Genomic DNA, 16053 nt, shown 5'->3' with positions numbered 1-16053 from the left:
AGGGGCTCCTTCAGGTCATGTGTGAGGGGCTCCTTCAGAGCGTGTATGAGGGGCTTCTTCAGGTTGTGTGTGAAGGACTTCTTCAGGGCATGTGTTAGGGGCTCCTTCAGGTCATGTGTGAGGGGCTCCTTCAGAGCGTGTATGAGGGGCTTCTTCAGGTCGTGTGTGAAGGACTTCTTCAGGGCGTGTGTGAGGGGCTCCTTCAGGTCGTGTGTGAGGGGCTTCTTCAGGGCGTGTGTGAGGGTCTTCTTCAGGTTGTGTGTGAGGGTCTTCTTCAGGGCGTGTGTGAGGGGCTCCTTCAGGTTGTGTGTGAGGGTCTTCAGGGCGTGTGTGAGGGTCTTCTTCAGGTCGTGTGTGAAGGACTTCTTCAGGGCGTGTGTGAGGGGCCCCTTCATTCAGATCATGTGTGAGGGGCTCCTTCAGGTCGTGTGTGAGGGGCTTCTTCAGGGCGTGTGTGAGGGTCTTCTTCACGTTGTGTGCGAGGGGCTCCTTCAGGTTGTGTGTGAGGGTCTTCTTCAGGGTGTGTGTGAGGGTCTTCTTCAGGTCGTGTGTGAAGGACTTCTTCAGGGCGTGTGTGAGGGGCCCCTTCATTCAGATCATGTGTGAGGGGCTCCTTCAGGTCATGTGTGAGGGGCTTCTTCAGGGCGTGTGTGAGGTTCTTCTTCAGGTTGTGTGTGAGGGTCTTCTTCAGGGTGTGTGTGAAGGGCTTCTTCAGGTCGTGTGTGAGGGACTTCTTCAGGTTGTGACTCCACCCTGTCTGCTTAGTTTTGATTCCTTTGTAGAGTCCTCGGGTAGTTGCCTTTTTATTGGTTTACACTTTTTAGTTGTAATCAGTGGGGGAGAGAGAGGCCATAGTGGGCTTACATCATCTTGGCTGGCACCAAACCAAAAAACCCACTGCCAATGAGTCGATTCGGACTCATAGTGACCCTATAGGACAGAGTAGAAGTGTCCCATAGGGTTTCCAAGCCTCTGAATCTTTATGGAAGCAGGCTGCCACATCTTTCTCCTATGGAGCGGCTGGTGGGTTCGAACTGCTGACCTTCCAGTTAGCAGCCAAGCAGTTTAACCACTGTGCCACCAGGATTCCTTTGTCTGCCACCAGAAGTTAGCAGTTCAGTTTTGCTGAGTAATTAATTAAGACAGAGTCCTATCCCTGGTTAGTAGACTCTCCCTCGCTCTTCAGCCCCACTTTGGACCACTGGAACATGTTTGCTTTGTATTTTCTATGAACGTGCCAGATGATGCCCAACAAACACTTATGTTTTTGATTGCCTAATTTGTTGAAAATATTTTAGAACATTTAAGATATTTTTTAGCTAAAAGAGGGATTCAAACAAATAGATTTCATTTGGAAGAATCCTTACTTTGAAAAGAAAAATCCATTTTACCAGAACATTCCAGCTAAAGTTTTTAATAACTTTTTATTTTGAAATAATTATAGATTGACATGAAGTTGCAAAGATAGCACAGAGACGTCCCGTGCACCCTTTACCCCATGGCCCAGTTGGTGCGTCTTTTGTAATTATAGCACACTACCAAAGCCAGGAGCTTGATGTTGGTGCTGTGTGTGTGTGGAATTACTTCTCTTTTGTTTATCACATCAGGCTTAGCAGGCTGGTAGATCTGTAAAGACAGTCCCTGAGAATTGACTACCGAGGCCTTGATGAATGCTGAAACAGCCAGACCAACAAATGTTTACACTTAGTGATAAAGCTCCCTAAGACACCTTCTTTTTCTTTTTGACTGAACTTTAGATGAAGGTTTACAGAACGGACTAGCTTCTCATTAAACAGTTAGCACACACACTATTTTATGATATTGTTAACAACCCCACGACCTGTCAACACTCTCCTTTCTTGACCTTGGGTTCCCTATCACCAGCTTTCCTGTCCCCTCCTGCCTTCTAGTCCTCGTCCTGGGCTGTTGTGCCCCTTTAGTCTCGTTTTGTTTTATGGGGCTGTCTAATCCTTGGATGAAGGATGAACCTCAGGAGTGACTTCATTACTGAGCTAAAAGGATAACCGGGGCCATACTCTCGGGGTTTCTCCAGTCTCTGTCAGGCCAGTAAGTCTGGTCTTTTTTTGTGAGTTAGAATTTTGTTCGACATTTTTCTCCAGCTCTGTCCAGGACCCTCTGTTGTGATCCCTGTCAGAGCCGTCAGTGGTGGTAGCCAGGTACCACCTAGTTGTACTGGACTCAGTCTGGTGGAGGCCGTGGTAGATGTGATCCATTAGTCTTTTGGACTAATCTTTCCCTTGTGTCTTTAGTTTTCTTCATTCTCCCTTACTCCAGCTGGGGTGAGACCGGTGGAGTATCTTAGATGGCCGCTCACAGGCTTTTAAGACCCCAGACGCTACTCACCAAAGTAGAATGTAGAACATTTTCTTTATAAACTGTGTTATGCCAGTTGAGCTAGATGTTCCCCGAAACCATGGTCAAGACACCTTTACCTTTAATGTGATTACTCATGGAGTCCGTGGGTGGCACAGGTGGTTAACATGCTCGCTGCTAACTGAAAGGTTGTAGGTTCAAGTTCACCCAGAGGCGCCTTTGAAAGAAAGGCCTGGTGATCTACTTCCAAAAAATCAGTCATTGAAAAACCTGTGGAGCACAGTTCTGCTCTGATGCACATGGGGTCACCATGATAGGGGTTGACTCCCCAACAGCTGGAACTGGTAATCTGCAGTTAAGAATTGAATGAGTTTAAAAAAGGTAACATTTTTGGTGGGCTTTAGGGTTAGTACTCTCATTCTGACTCTTCAATTTCCATCCCAGATTTTCCTTTCAGCCAGTCCTCATCCCATTAACGTTTTCCTTCTTACCTAGCGACTGCGTGTTGATTGTATCGGGGAGGTACTGGTCACTCACTTTTTGCTTTTGCTACTAAAATGCACAGATACCTGTTGACAGACTATCATGTACAGAGTGCTTCTTGTTTCAGCAGAGGCTTCAAAAGAAGTAAAAGCCACTTTCTGCCCTAAAGTTGCTTTCAAGCTTGCAGGAAAGATAAGATGTGCACGTATCAGCCAGATTTTGTTTGTTTTCTTCTTTAAAATAAAAACAAACGATAAGCATTGAAGGACATCACGCTTGGTAAAGCAGAGGGTCAGCAAAAAAAGAGGAAGACCTTCAATGAGGTGCACTGACATAGTGGCTGCAACAATGGGCTCAAACACAGCAACGATTGTGAGGATGGGGCAGGACCAGATAGTGTTTCGTTCGGTTGTACATGGAGCCGCTATGAGTCAGAACCGACTTGATAGCACCTAAGAACAACAACGACAACTGTCTGGCCTTTTACAATTGCACATGAAAAGGGTTAGAAATTTCAGTTCCCCGTTTTGGGTGGTGTCTGTGGCAGGGTTTTCTCTTTAAAGGAGACGATGCCACTTGCCTGCAGTGAGCAATCTTTCACGCTTAGTTCATTGTAGCTCCCACTGACCTCACATGGGCCTTCACTGCTCTCACTGGCCTTTTTGCAAAAGCTTTCAAATTAACGGGTGTTTCTGCAGTCCCCAGAAACTTGCTTCTCTTAGCTTTAGTTGCTTCAGACTCTTGCTGGCTCTGCTTTGGTCACCTCCAGAGAATCTCGCTTGCTGGATTTAGGAGATTTGGCAGGTATCACAAAATTTTAGTTCGGAAGATGAAAGTGGCTTCTTCCCTACCTTGGCTGGCTGAACAGAACCTCGCTACTAAAAATGCTGTTAATATGACTGGCCCGTCTGGGGGATGCATGGTGCGCTGCAGCTCTTGAAGGTTGGGGCCATTTCCTTTAGGAAACCTCTCCTGAGGCTTTTAACTTGATGAGTTTTCTGTTGGCAGAAACAAGCCCAACCAGAAATGTGCTGCTGAAAATATGTGTGTCCATTGATATTTGCAGACTTTTCATACATATTTGAAAGAGGAGGGTAAATCCTAGTGTGCTCCAGGTGACAGTTTTGGCTTTTCTTACACTTGATTTATTTCACCATAATTCTTTCACCTTTTAAATTTAAACTTATATATATGATTGTTAAAATTGGGACTGTGGCTAAGTGTTGTTCTAAGCCTTTTATTATTTATTGGCAAAGCATATGGACACATAGACACCTCTTCCTCCTCCAGTTGCTGTTGAGTCAATTCTGACTCGTGATGACCCTGTGTGTTGTGGAGTAGACTGAGCTCCATAGGGTTTTTAATGCCTGTGATCTTTCGGAAATAGATTGCCAGGTTTTTCTCCCGAGGTGCCTCTGGATTCGAACCCCCAACCTTTTGGTTAGTAGCTGAGCACTTCATTGTGGGTGCCACCCAGGGAATCCATAGATACTTCTAGGTATCTTAATTTACACTTGAAAAATCCAGAATTCCAAGTATGTCGGTCATGGTCGTCAGTGTTACTGAAATGCTTATGTGATTGTTGTTGCTGTGATTTTGTTTTTAACCTTAAAAAATATAACATGACTGTTTAAGAGGTACTGAATTTCTATTTTGGGTGATGGAAAACTTTTGGAAATAGTGGTGATGGTTGTAATGTTTAATGTAATGAATGTCACTGAACTGTACACTTAAAATGGTAAAAATGACAAATTTTATGTTACATTTATGTATCTTAGCACAATTACATTTTTAAAACATGTAGTACGTGCTGTTGTTAGGAATATACGTAACATAAATGGTCATACATGGAAGATGATCTTTTCATTTTGCCTATATTGTGTTAGGAGTCTTTGGGTGGTACAGATGGTTAATGTGCTCACTGCAAACTGAAAGACTGGTGGTTTGAGTCTACCCAGAGGTGCCTCAGAATAAAGGTCTGGCAATCTACTTCCCCAAAATCAGCCATTGAAAACCCTGTAGAGCACAGTTCTACTCTGATACACGTGGGGTCACAATGAGTCAGAATCGACTCGAAGACAACTTTTTTTTTTTTTTTTTTAAATCACTTGTCTTTTTTTTTCTTGCTTCTTAAAGACACTAGAGAAGTGTGAACATATCGCTTGGAAGTGTCTTTGCTACTAGTAAAAAGGAGCTTCTCTTTCTTGGAAAATTCCCTCTGAGAATCCTGTGCTGTGTGACCTGCTCGGGAATGTTCCAGGATGGGAATAGCTTCACATCTGGTGTCTGCCTGAGTTACCTCTGAACTCACTGGAAATTAAATGAAGCTTTTCCCTTCCTATTGGCACGAATTTCATTTCACTAACAATGTGCTTCTTAAGCGGCGTTTTAGACTGAATAGTGGGGTCGTAGAGTGATTCCTAGATCAGTGTGAGAAAAACAGTTGCTGTCTAGTGGATTCCAACTCATGGTGACCCCATGGGGTGCACTGTAGAACTGTGCTCCATAGGGTTTTCAAAAAGGGGCCTCTGGGTGGGTTTGAACTGCCAACTTTCCCGGTAGTAGTTGAGTGCTTAACTGTTTAGCCACCCAGGTACTCCATAGATCAAGGTGAAGATACACTATATTCCGGGGAGTTTTCAAGCCCGTCATAATGTTTAGGTAATTTTACTCCCTGTAAGATCTTGGTGGTGCGCCAAAAGGTCAGCGGTTCGAACCCACCAGCCTCTCCACAGGAGAAAGGTGCGGCAGTCTGCTTCCATAAAGATTACAGCCTTGGAAACCCTATGGGCAGTTCTGTTTCCTGTAGAGTTGCTGTCAGAATCGACTCCATGGAAATGGATTTGGTTTGGTTTGGGTTAATGACTGGTAAAGCAGCCCTGGTGGCACACTGGTTAAGTGCTTGGCTGCTAACTGAAAGGTCAGCAGTTCGAATCCATCAGCCACTTCCCAGGAGAAAGATGTGGCATTCTGCTTCTGTAAAGATTACGGCCTTGGAAACCCTATGGGGCAGTTCTTCTGTCCTGTAGGGTCGCTATAAGTTGGAATCGACTCAGCAACGGGTGTTTTTTTTTTTTTTTTTTTAAAGGTCCCTGGGGTGGTGCAGTTTATGCTTAACCAGTAACCCAAAGGTTTGCGGTTTGAACCCACCCACAGGCACCACAGAAGAAAGGCCTGGCAATCTGCTTCCATAGATCACAGCCAAGAAAACCCTATGGAGCAGGTGTACTCTGTAAGACATGGGGTCACCCTGAGTCAGAATCGACTCGATGGCAGTGGGTTTATGCCCCTTGCCCCATGGTGCCAAGTAGCCCTTCACATTTTTGTTTATTGGGTGGCTGGAATAGCAGCTCCATGCATGGAGGGATCGTCTTGTTCACTGCTGTGCCTCTGGCTTCTAGCACAGCGGCCAGCACATGGTAGGTGCTCAGTATACATTTTCTGAATGACTCGTCGACTGTGTAGGTGGTGAAAAGAATCGGCCGGGGAAGTTGCCCAGCTTCTGTGTGTTTTTTCCCTTCTTTTCTGCCATGTTCATGTGCCTGTCTTAAACATATGCAATTTGAAGTGGTGTATGGAGACCTCATTGTGGAGTAAAGAGAACATGCTAAACAGTTGCTTAATTGATTTTTCTGTTTCCCACCAGTGGGGACAGAATTGTGTCGTCAGTTCACTGCGAGAGACTAGAGAAACGCCTTCATTAAGGAGGGGCTTGAATTAACCTGGGTAGCCCCAAAAGTCTGGATCACGTTCAGTGGTTTCATGATGTGAATCTCAGGGCACTCTGTACCCGATGAATGTTTCGGGTTGGATTTGCTCCCAGAAAGAAACCCATTAGTCAGCTGCCAAGTGGAAGGCGGATTTCTATTTTGCTTTGCCTGTCTCTCCCTCACCCCACCCTCCCACTCCCCAGAAAGATAGAAAAACAGGGTCTTCAGGCTGCTATGGAATTGAAGGTAAAAACTGTTTCCTTTTGGTTTTGCTTTCTTGGGAAGAGTTCACTGGAGTTCCATCTTGTGTTTTTCCATTCTTGACTGAGTCTGAAGTCGACAAAGTCCTGATGAAATAGGACCATGCTGCTTTGAAATATACTTGCTGCTAGTAAAAAGGAGCATTGGGAGGGAGGAAAGGGTGCCACATCGCCTCTGAGTTGGGCGTTTTTTTTTTTTTTTTTTGGTCTCTAATGCAATTCAGACGGCCTAATATGGAGGAGCCGTGGTGGCCCAGTGGTTAAGCTCTTGGCTGCTAACCGAAAGGTTGGTGGTTCGAATCCACCAGCTGCTCCATGGGAGAAAGATATGGCAGACTGTTTCTGTAAAGATCACAACCTTGGAAACCCTATGGGGCAGTTCTACTCTGTCCTATAGGGTTGCTATGAGTTAGAATCAACTTGATGGCAATGTGTTTGGTTTCTGGGTTTTTTAATATATGAGGGCAGTGGTGGTCCAGTGGTAGAATTCTCGCGCTCCGTGCTGGAGACCCGGGTTCCATTCCAGCCACCGCCTATCTGTCAGTGGGGGCTTGTGTGTCACTGTAATGCTGAACAGGTTTCAGCAGAGCCTCCAGCCTAGAACAGATTAGGAAGAAAGGCCTGGTGATCTACTTCCAAAAATCAGCCAGTGAAAACCCCGTGGATGACACCATTCCCATCCTCTTGTGCGCAGGGTCACTATGAGTCAGAGGCCGACCCAGGGGCAGCTAACCACAACAATGTATGTATATTTCAAACAAAAAGTCACTCTTTTGGCCGATACCTCGGTATGCATTTTTAGAGTTGTCACTTTTTGGATAGGACTAGCACTTTAAATCTGTAACCACAGAATTTCCAAAGACAGCAGAGGACTCATTTTCCAGCCCCTCAAAAGCGATACTTTCCCGTGTGCCCTGTGAGTATGTACCCTCTAACCCAACCAAACCAAACCCGTTCCCCTTAAGTTGATTCCAACTCGTAGCGACCCTACAGGACAGAGTAGAACTGCCCTCTAGGGTTTCCAAGGAGCGACTGGTGGATTCGAACTGCCGACCTTTTGGTTAGCAGCCGAATGCTTAACCACTGCCCAGCAGGACTCCATGTACCCTCTGCGAAAGTCAAATTCTCTAATGGTTTTATTATGCTCTTCAGATCCCAGTGGCAGTCTAAGCAGATGACATTAGTTCCCACCTGCTCCCACGCGGGAGCCCGTGTACCTGCCTGCTGCATACAGGGTGTATGCAGCTCCTTGGCCCCCACGAGCGAAAAGCTTGGCCCTCCCACATGCTGAGGTCAGGTACGCTGTCTGTCCTTATTAGTGAATCAATTAATTGCTTCCTTTTTTTTCTTTGCGACAGACCATAAAACCATGGGAAACGCAGAAAGTCAAAATGTCGCGCATGAGTTTTATGGAGACAAGCACGCCAGCCTGGGGCGCAAGCACACGTCGCGTTCCCTGCGTCTCTCGCACAAGACGCGGCGCACGCGGCACGCCTCCTCCGGGAAGGTGATCCACCGCCACTCCGAAGTCAGCACCCGGTCCAGCAGCACCCCTAGCATCCCGCAGTCCCTGGCCGAAAACGGCCTGGAGCCCTTCTCCCAAGAGGGCGCCCTGGAGGACTTTGGGGGTCCGATTTGGGTGGACCGTGTGGATATGGGCTTGAGACCCGTCTCGTACACCGACTCCTCCATCACTCCCAGCGTTGACAGCAGCATCGTCCTCACCGCAGCCTCTGTGCAGAGCGTGCGGGACTCGGAGGAGAGCCGGCTGTACGGGGATGACGCTACATACTTGGCTGAGGCTGGCAGGAGGCAGCATCCCTATACATCCAACGGGCCCACTTTCGTGGAGACCGCGAACTTTAAGAAGAAACGCTCCAAATCTGCAGACATCTGGCGGGAGGACAGCCTGGAATTCTCACTCTCTGATCTGAGCCAAGAACATTTAACAAGCAACGAAGAAATCTTGGGTTCCGCCGAAGAGAAGGAGTGTGAGGAGGCTCCGGGGATGGAAGCTCGGGTGAGCCCGCGGCAGCGCAGCACCTGTCAGCGTGCCAACTCTCTGGGTGACCTGTATGCTCCGAAAAACTCCGGGGTGACGGCAAATGGGGGGCCGAGGAGCCAGTTTGCAGGCTATTGTCGGAATTTGGTGTCTGATATCCCAGATCTTGAAAACCATAAGATGCCACCAGCTGCTGCCGAAGAGACCGCTCCGTACAGTAATTATAACACACTTCCCTGTAGGAAATCGCACTGCCTTTCTGAAGGTGCCACCAACCCACAAGTTAGCCATAGCAACAGCATGCACGGCAGAAGAGCAAAAACAGCTCAGGTAAAGTGATGGGAATTGCTTTCAGGATTTTGGAGACGGTGCCTGGCTCTCAGTGCATGACTGTGCTCTTGTAAGACTCCTGTCTTTGGATGGGTCTTTAACCTGTTTGCCTGGCGGCGGCTGCAGTAGGTGCCGCTTCTCTGAGGGTTTGGCTCTCTTCGGGTTCCCCCTCTCAGAGTGCTGTGGTGAAGGGGTGGGGATTAGGGAAGGGTGGGGGGATGATAGGAGTGGGAATCAGGCTGGTAAGTTCAGATCAGGAAACTGCCTGTAACTCAGTTCTTGAACAGCATCTCGCTCCCTCTATGCTTCCTTCAGAGTGGCCCTTTCAGTGGGCAAACGGGCAGGTGGGCTGTGGGCACTGGGAATTGATTCCTTCAGCGCAGCAGGTGGGAAGAGGTTGGTCGGAAGCTCGTTTGAGGAGGCATTTTTAGCTCAGGGTGGGTGTGGGTCATTTGTCCGCTTCTCTGGGCGGTTGGCCGCCTTTCTGCCTTACCAGGAGCCATTTCAATTTCCTGCTCCTGACGCGGCTGGCCAGCCTCGTCTCGAGTGGGAGTAGCGGAAGGAATAACCTGGGTGGGTTCCAGCTCCCCCTCTGCAGCCAGCGGGTGCTTCGACCTTGTGCAAACCCTGCCTTAGAGTTGTCCTCTGAAAAGCGGAGCTAAGGATGCTCAGCCTGCCTGTTTGGGGGTCTAGTGCCTGAGAGAGTGGGTGTGCAAACATTTAAAAAAGATTTCTTTAATGAAGTGTCTTACCAACGAAAGGAGGACCCATTCCTTAATTGGCAGTTAATAACAACGAATAGGTAATGAAAGGTCCATCAATTCTGCGTGCCTCAGTCATTGTCTGGGTCTTCCTTTCTTGTAGAAAGGAGCCTTGGCTTGTGCTGAGGGTGGGGAGGTGGTTTACTTGATGGTGCTTCTAGTTAGAACCCAGATTGGGCCTGAAAGGCGAATCAGTCACCTGGGAGACCAGCAGACAGCAGGTGCACCCTGACCTTTCCATTAGGCCCTGGTGCTGTACTCTCTGACCTTGCTTCCCTGCAGGTCGGATGATGGGGGTCTAAATATTACGGGCAGGTGGCAGAGCAATTGGTGCTGGGGGTGTGGGGGGAGCAAAGACAATTGTCACTAGATGCCAGGCCTGCCTGAGGGCAGCTTTTGCTGACGGTGCCAGAGCTAGGCAGTCCTGAGTTGAATCCCGGCTTCACCCTTCTTACTTTATAACTTTGGGCAAGTTACTTAAGTCTCTCTAAGCCTTCATTTCTTCATCTGTGAAATGGGAATAATAGGTTCTTTGCAAGCATGGAATGGGATAACTTACGTGAAGCGCAGTGTCTGTTACATAGGAAGCGGTCAGGAAGGGGTAATTTGGTAGTCGTAATTTTCACCGTTTTAGTGGGTGAAAAGGGGAAGACCCAGGGGAGCCAGCTGTTGGTACCAGTATCTTGTGTCATAGAAACAAAGATGGTTAGAAGGCGGAAGCTGTGGTTTGGGGAGGTGGGGGCGAAGCTCGCATCCGACGCGCTTACTGGGTTCTTATCGTCCCGTTTCTGAAGCGAGGTTGTGTAACGGGACGGTCCCGTGCCCTTCTGCCTAGCGTGTTAGGCTCACCCCTGCACTGGCCGTTCCGCAGGTTGGCGAGCCGGGCGGGTTAGGTAGCCTATGAAGTGATCACCTGAAAGGCACCCATGGCTGTGTCTTGAAGACACTGGCAGATGGGTGTTGCCGGCTGGGTGCAAGAAGATGGTCTGCTGGCCTTTGGCAGGCAGCAAAGGGTTTGTTGACTTGGTTGAGTCACCCATGCGCCACTTTCTCTTCTGCCTGGAATACCGATCAATGAGCGCGTATTCTAAGGAAGGTTTGGGAGAGGTGCCTGGCAGTATTCTGCGTCTCTGTCTCCATGTGCCCCACACTGGGGTCGGCCTGACGTTTGCTTCCCCTCACACCCCATGGATGGGGGCAGAGCCTTCGAACTCACAGCCCCCACCGGGAGTGTGGCAAAGTGGTTCTCCCTTTGTGGGCCCTGCCACAGACAACTCTCACGCGTGATCGTTACACAGAATTTCCATCCTTTGGCCGGCTGCCTCCTTAGCATTGTTAGTACACGGAAGTGAGGTCATCTACACGAGGCGTCTCCTGAAGCCACTTCTTCTCTGATTAACGAAACATGAAGCGCTGTAGACTTAAGAATCCCACGAAGTGCATTTGCACCCTGGCTCGGCTGGTAGGACTCGGTGACCTTGGATAAGTCACTCAGTCTTGCTGTCCCTGGGAATGATGCCAGCCCCTACCCGGGTCGTTAGGAGAACCAAGTGGGATCACATGTGTGGAAGCGGTTTGTTTTTTTTTTTTTTAAGAGGAAGATAATTTTATTTATTTTTGTGGTACACTTTTTTTTTGTTTGTTTATTGTGCTTTAAGTCAAAGTTTACAGAGCAAATTAGTTTCCCATTTGATAGTTTATACAAAAAATGCTCCATGACATTGGTTTCGTTCCCCACAATGTGTCAGCACTCTCCCTGTGTCCGCCCTGGGTTCCCCATTTCCTTTTGTCCTAATTGTCTTCCCCTTCCTGCCTTTCTCATCTTTGGTTTTGGGCAGATATTGCCCTTTTCATCTCCTATAATTAAGCGTTTTGAGGAGTCCATTCCTCCCAGCTGTTACTGTTTATCTTATGGGCCTGTCTGTTGTTTGGCTGGGAGGTGGTCTCTGGGAATGGCTTCAGTTCCAGGCCAGAAGGGTGTCTGAGGGCCATAGTCTCAGGAGTTCCTCAGTCTCTGTCAGACCAGTAAGTCTGGTCTTTTTTGTGAATTTAATTTTTTGTTCTGCAGTTTTTCTCCTGCTCTGTCCGGGACCTTCTGTTGTGATGCCAGTCAGAGTGGTCAGTCGTGGTAGCTGGGCACCATCTAGTTCTTCTGGTCTCGGGGTCATGTAGGCTGTGGTTCATGTGGTCCGTTAGTCCTTTGTGGAAGCATTGTGTGGAGTCTCTTTCACACTGACTTGATAGTTGAGCGAGGATCTTGAACGACTTGAAACAAGCCCCAGAACTACGCACAACACTCTCTGTCCACCCACGCTTCTTGCCTTGGTTTGGCATGTTCATCCGGCGTGTCTCCTGAGAGCCCGTTCTGTCCCAAACAGTGTATTTTAAGAGGCAGTGGGTGTGGAAACTTCCTCGAAAAGAATTCTTTTCTTTTTGGTGGAAGTTTTTGACCCAGGGGACCTCTGCAGCGAGCTTGGATCATAGATGTTGGAGTCTCCTCATCTGCCCTGGTGACGTAGTTGCATCTATTCTTGTCCTGTCAGCAGTTTAACTTGCCAGAAAAAGAGTTTCTGGCGGACATTTGGCCCGAGAGCATGGCCTCTACGACTGGAAGAAAACCTCTTTTATTTGAAATAATGTGAATGCTTTGAATAATGTGAATGATCAGAAAAGTTTTTGACTGTTCTTCCTGTTTTTGTATTTGTTAAGTAGTTGGGCGTGTTTCTGAAACCTGAGGGTACTGGAGTTCATGTTTGTCTTTTGCACTCAGTTACTAATCAAAACATTGGCAGTTCAAACCACCCAGTGGCGCTGCGGAAGAAAGGCCTGGTGATCTGCTTCCGTAAGGGTCACAGCCAAGAAAACCCTATGGAACAGTTCTACTCTGTAACACATGGTCTCCATGAGTCAGAATTATCTTGACGGCAGTAGATTTGGTTGTTTCGGTTTATTAGGTGCCACAGTGTCTGGTACCTGGTAAATGCACTGAGATTACTTAATTTATATATTTGAGCATGTGTGTGTGCTTATGGGCCACACATAAAAGTTTGCATTGCAAGTCAGTCTGCTGTGCATTTGTTCAGGGCTTCACTCACACTGGAACCCTGGTGGCACAGTATTTAAGAGCTCGGCTGTTAACCAGAAGGTTGGCAGTTCGAATCTACCAGTTGCTCCTTGGAAACCCTATGGGGCAGTTCTACTCTGTCCTGTAGGGTTGCTATGAGTCAGAATTGACTCGACGGCAATGGGTTTTGGTTTCCTGGTTTACTCATACTGGAGCCCTGGTGGCGCAGTGGTTAAGAGCTCAGGCTGCTAATGAAAAGTTCGGCAGTTTGAATCTACCAGTTGCTCCTTGGAAACCGTATGGGGCAGTTTTACTCTGTCCTGTAGGGTCACTATCAGTTGGAATTGACTCGACGGCAGCGGCTTGGTTTGGCTTTTTGGTTACTCATATTGCTTGAAGCAGAGTTTGCTTCTATTGATTTCTGTCGAAATGCGTAATAAGTTGCCTCTTGGATCTTGTTGATAGCTAGCTAGTTTCTTTGCCTGAGCTTTATGCTCTTGGGATTCCTAAGATCAACTGATAGGAGGGGGCAGCCTGGCAGTTCTGAATTCCAGCAGATCTGAGTTTGCGAGTTCTAGCTCTGTTACCGGAGTTCTTGGGTGATGCCAACGGTTAATGTGCTTGGCTGAAAGTTTGGAGGTTTGAGTTCACCCAGAGGCACCTCTGAAGAAAGACTTGGTGATCTACTTCCGAAAACTGAGCCATTGAAAACCCTGTGGAGCACAGTTCTACTCTAACACACATGGGGTCAGCATGATTCAGAATTGATTCGACGGCAGCTGTTGGTTGGTTGGTTGGTAGCTGTGATCATTAAGGTCGTGTGTCAGCTTGGCTGGGCCATGATTCTCAGTGTTTTGGCAGTTATGATATACTTTGGCAGTCGTACAATGATGTAATCACTTCCATGATGAGATCTGATGTAATGTGATCACCTCCATGTTGGGATCTGCTGTGAGCAGCCAGTCAGTTGAAAGAGAGTTTCCTTGCGGGTGTGGCCTGCATCCAATAGAGGTGGACTTTCTAGCAAGGCTTGTGGACATTGGCTCACTCTGGATCCTGCATCTGGCTCCTGTTTGTTTGACCTCTGGTTCTTGAGACTTGAGCTAGCAGCTTAGCTACTGTCTTGCCTGGCGATCTTGGGATTCGTCAGTCTCCGCTGCCTGTGAGCCAGGAGAAACCTCCAGCCTGACCCACGGACTTGGGACTTTCCAGCCTCTACAACCACATGAGCCGTTTCCCTGATATAAACCTATATATATATAGTTATGTGCTTTATTGGTTTTGCTTTTTTAGAGAACCCAGCCTAAGACAGTAGCTCTGTTATCTGCCTGTTGGTTGTTGAACCTAGATGAGTCTCTGTGCCCACATCAAGTGAGGCTGATGGAAGGATCACATGAGGGAGTAAAGGTGAGGCTCCCAGCACAGTATCTGGCACTTCAGGAGATGCTCAGTAAATCATGGTTATTGGTCATGATGGTGAGATTTGGCTTAAGGTTCTGGAGTTTAGCACCCGTGTGTCCCTGAGACGTTCTGTGGGTGAGCTGAAGGTAGAGAACTCTGCCATGTGATGGGGCACCCATCTACTCTGCCATTTGATGGAACACCCATCTTTTCAGCCAAGTTCTATGTTTCATTTGGCTTGGAGCCTTTGGGTATAACTTGTGAGGAGAGCTTCATTCACGCATTTAGGAGATGAAAGAATATGGAACAGTTGTACTGAATACGTCCCAAAGAGCTGCAGCTTCGGGAATGCAGCAACTGGACCCCCTCTCCAAACCCCTAGGTGGGGTGTGGCACTCCTCATTAGCTTTGTGTGTTTGCCTGAGCGGTTTCCCACCTCCAGCATATCCAGAAATTCTACACACTGTTGCATGAAGTGGAAATGAGATAAAGCAGAGGTCTCAACCAGAGCTTCTTGTTGACCACTGCCTGGGCTTCATTTCAGTGTGATTTAGAGTCATCAAGTCTTTGGAATTGCAAGACCCTTGCAGGTCTTCTCTCTGTCCATCCTTGTTGCTCTTCCAAGGAAAGGAGCAGATTAATGAGATGAGGTGACAGGGTCTTAGAAATGGATTGCCGTTCAGGTCTTCTGACTCATTGACTAGGATCCTTCCTTCCGAGAGCACATCCTCACACCACGCTACCTCCTCACGCTTGAACTGATTTCAGCTCAAGTATCCTCACATTTCAAGATCAAAACCCTCAAAATGGTCCAGAAGCAAAAAGGACTTGTTGGCTGAAAGAATATAATAACTGCCCACCATAGCCACTCCTCACTTAGCGATGATCTTGTTATCCGACATTTTGCATTTATGAAAATAGTAGGAAAAAAAAAAAAAACCTACTATCTGACTATTTTGTGCATTAACAACGTACGCCTGGCAGTAACGAACACTGAAGCAAGGCGAGAGTAATGCTGGCTATAATGGTTAAGGTTATGTGTCAGCTTGGCTGGGCCATGATTCTCAGTGGTTTGGCAGTTATGTGATGATGTACTCATCCTCCATTTTGTGATCTGATGGTGGTCATCCTCCATTTTTGTGTAAAGCTGATTTTTGCATAACAACCTGGTTTTTGGAACCTAACCATGTCGATAAGTGAGGAGTGGGTGTACTCTAATCCAAAACAGTGGTTGCTGAGAGAGAGAAACAAGATAACTCTACAAGGGTACATTTCTGATACTTTCTCTCTTTGATACTGCGGTGCAGTGAATTACTTAATACGACCCTTCTATCCATACTCTTTGTGACTCCCACACAATGATTGAGTGGGGCTATGCAGATAAGGTGCTTGTCGCCCACCAAGGGGATTGGACAGCTTGCTGCTAATGCATATAAGGTGCATGGAACCCCTGTGGGGATGGGGCCATGCAAATAAGGTGTATGGAACCCTAATGGGAGATTGGTCAGTTTTGCCATCCCTCTAGGTTTAAAATGAGCCATCCCAGGGGCAGAAAGGGGGGAACCTCACTACCAGCAGGAAATGAGCCAAGAGTAGAGCATGTCCTTTGGACCTGGGTGAGTCCTGTGCTGAGAACTTCTAGACCCAGGAGACAAGAGACCTGTAACACCAGAGATGGCACAAGACGGTGAGAAGCAGCGGCAGAGAA

General features: G+C 47.6%; 1 protein-coding gene across 1 annotated transcript in view; it reads left to right on the top strand.

The window, feature by feature from the left end:
* The window catches only part of TIAM1 (TIAM Rac1 associated GEF 1), a 156623-nt gene that overhangs the window by 5374 nt on the left and 135196 nt on the right, over positions 1-16053 (top strand). Inside the window, exon 2 of the mRNA XM_004386964.2 lies at positions 8146-9119. Within this exon, the coding sequence (XP_004387021.1) occupies positions 8157-9119 (963 nt within the window). The 5' untranslated portion in view covers positions 8146-8156. The remainder of the gene's footprint in view (positions 1-8145; positions 9120-16053) is intronic.

The sequence above is a fragment of the Trichechus manatus genome, unplaced genomic scaffold, assembly GCF_000243295.1.
Source record: "Trichechus manatus latirostris isolate Lorelei unplaced genomic scaffold, TriManLat1.0 scaffold00177, whole genome shotgun sequence".
NCBI classification, from domain to species: Eukaryota; Metazoa; Chordata; class Mammalia; order Sirenia; family Trichechidae; genus Trichechus; species Trichechus manatus.
Note: the sequence above shows the minus strand (reverse complement) of the source record. Positions and strands in the feature narration are given on the sequence as shown.